Here is a 676-nt window from a genome sequence, read left to right as displayed (position 1 = left end):
CCCTGCCCCGCGCCCAGGGGAGGAGCCCCAGCCTGACGTGGCTGCACCGGTCACTGGCCACCTTCCAGCCAGAGCTCGTAAGTGAAGCGCTGGCCAGAGTAGCCCCCGCTGTGGCCAGTGATCCCAGGTCTGGGCCAGTGGGCCGGCACGACAACTGCGTGTGCCCAGCCTTCTGGGTTAGAGTACTCTGTCCCTCTGAGGAGAGAGGTCCATGGGAAGACCTTTTCTAGGGATCTGGCTTCTGAGGTGCCCCCGCAACCAGTTTGCTGATAACGCAGAACTGGGAGCAGTGGCTGACACACTGTCAGGCTGTGCTGCCGTCAGCGACACCTGGACAGGCTGGAGAGTTGGACAGAGAGAAACCAAATGAGGCTCAGTGAGGGCAAGTGTGGGGTTCTGTCCCTGGGGAGGAACAACCCCCTGCACCAGGACAGGTCAGGGGTGACCTCCTGAGAAGCAGCTCTGGGGAGAAGGACCTGGGGGTGCTGGTGGACAACAGGTTTCCCATAAACCAGCAATGGGCCCTTGTGGCTAAGAAAGGCAATGGTCTCTTGGGGTGCCTTAAGAAAATTGTGACCAGCAAGTCAAGGTAGGTTCTTCTCCCCCTCTCCTCTGCCCCGGTGAGGCCACATCTGGAGTCCTGTGTCCAGTTTTGGGCTCCCAAGCTCAAGAGAGA

General features: G+C 60.1%; 1 protein-coding gene across 1 annotated transcript in view; it reads left to right on the top strand.

Annotated features, from left to right (window-relative positions):
- The window catches only part of GALNT5 (polypeptide N-acetylgalactosaminyltransferase 5), a 14,784-nt gene that overhangs the window by 11,608 nt on the left and 2,500 nt on the right, over positions 1–676 (top strand). The window contains exon 10 of the mRNA XM_010135426.1: positions 32–77. Within this exon, the coding sequence (XP_010133728.1) occupies positions 32–77 (46 nt within the window). The remainder of the gene's footprint in view (positions 1–31; positions 78–676) is intronic.

Source organism: Buceros rhinoceros, unplaced genomic scaffold (genome assembly GCF_000710305.1).
Source record: "Buceros rhinoceros silvestris isolate BGI_N320 unplaced genomic scaffold, ASM71030v1 scaffold8094, whole genome shotgun sequence".
NCBI lineage: Eukaryota > Metazoa > Chordata > Aves > Bucerotiformes > Bucerotidae > Buceros > Buceros rhinoceros.
This window is presented reverse-complemented; position numbering and strand designations above follow the sequence as displayed.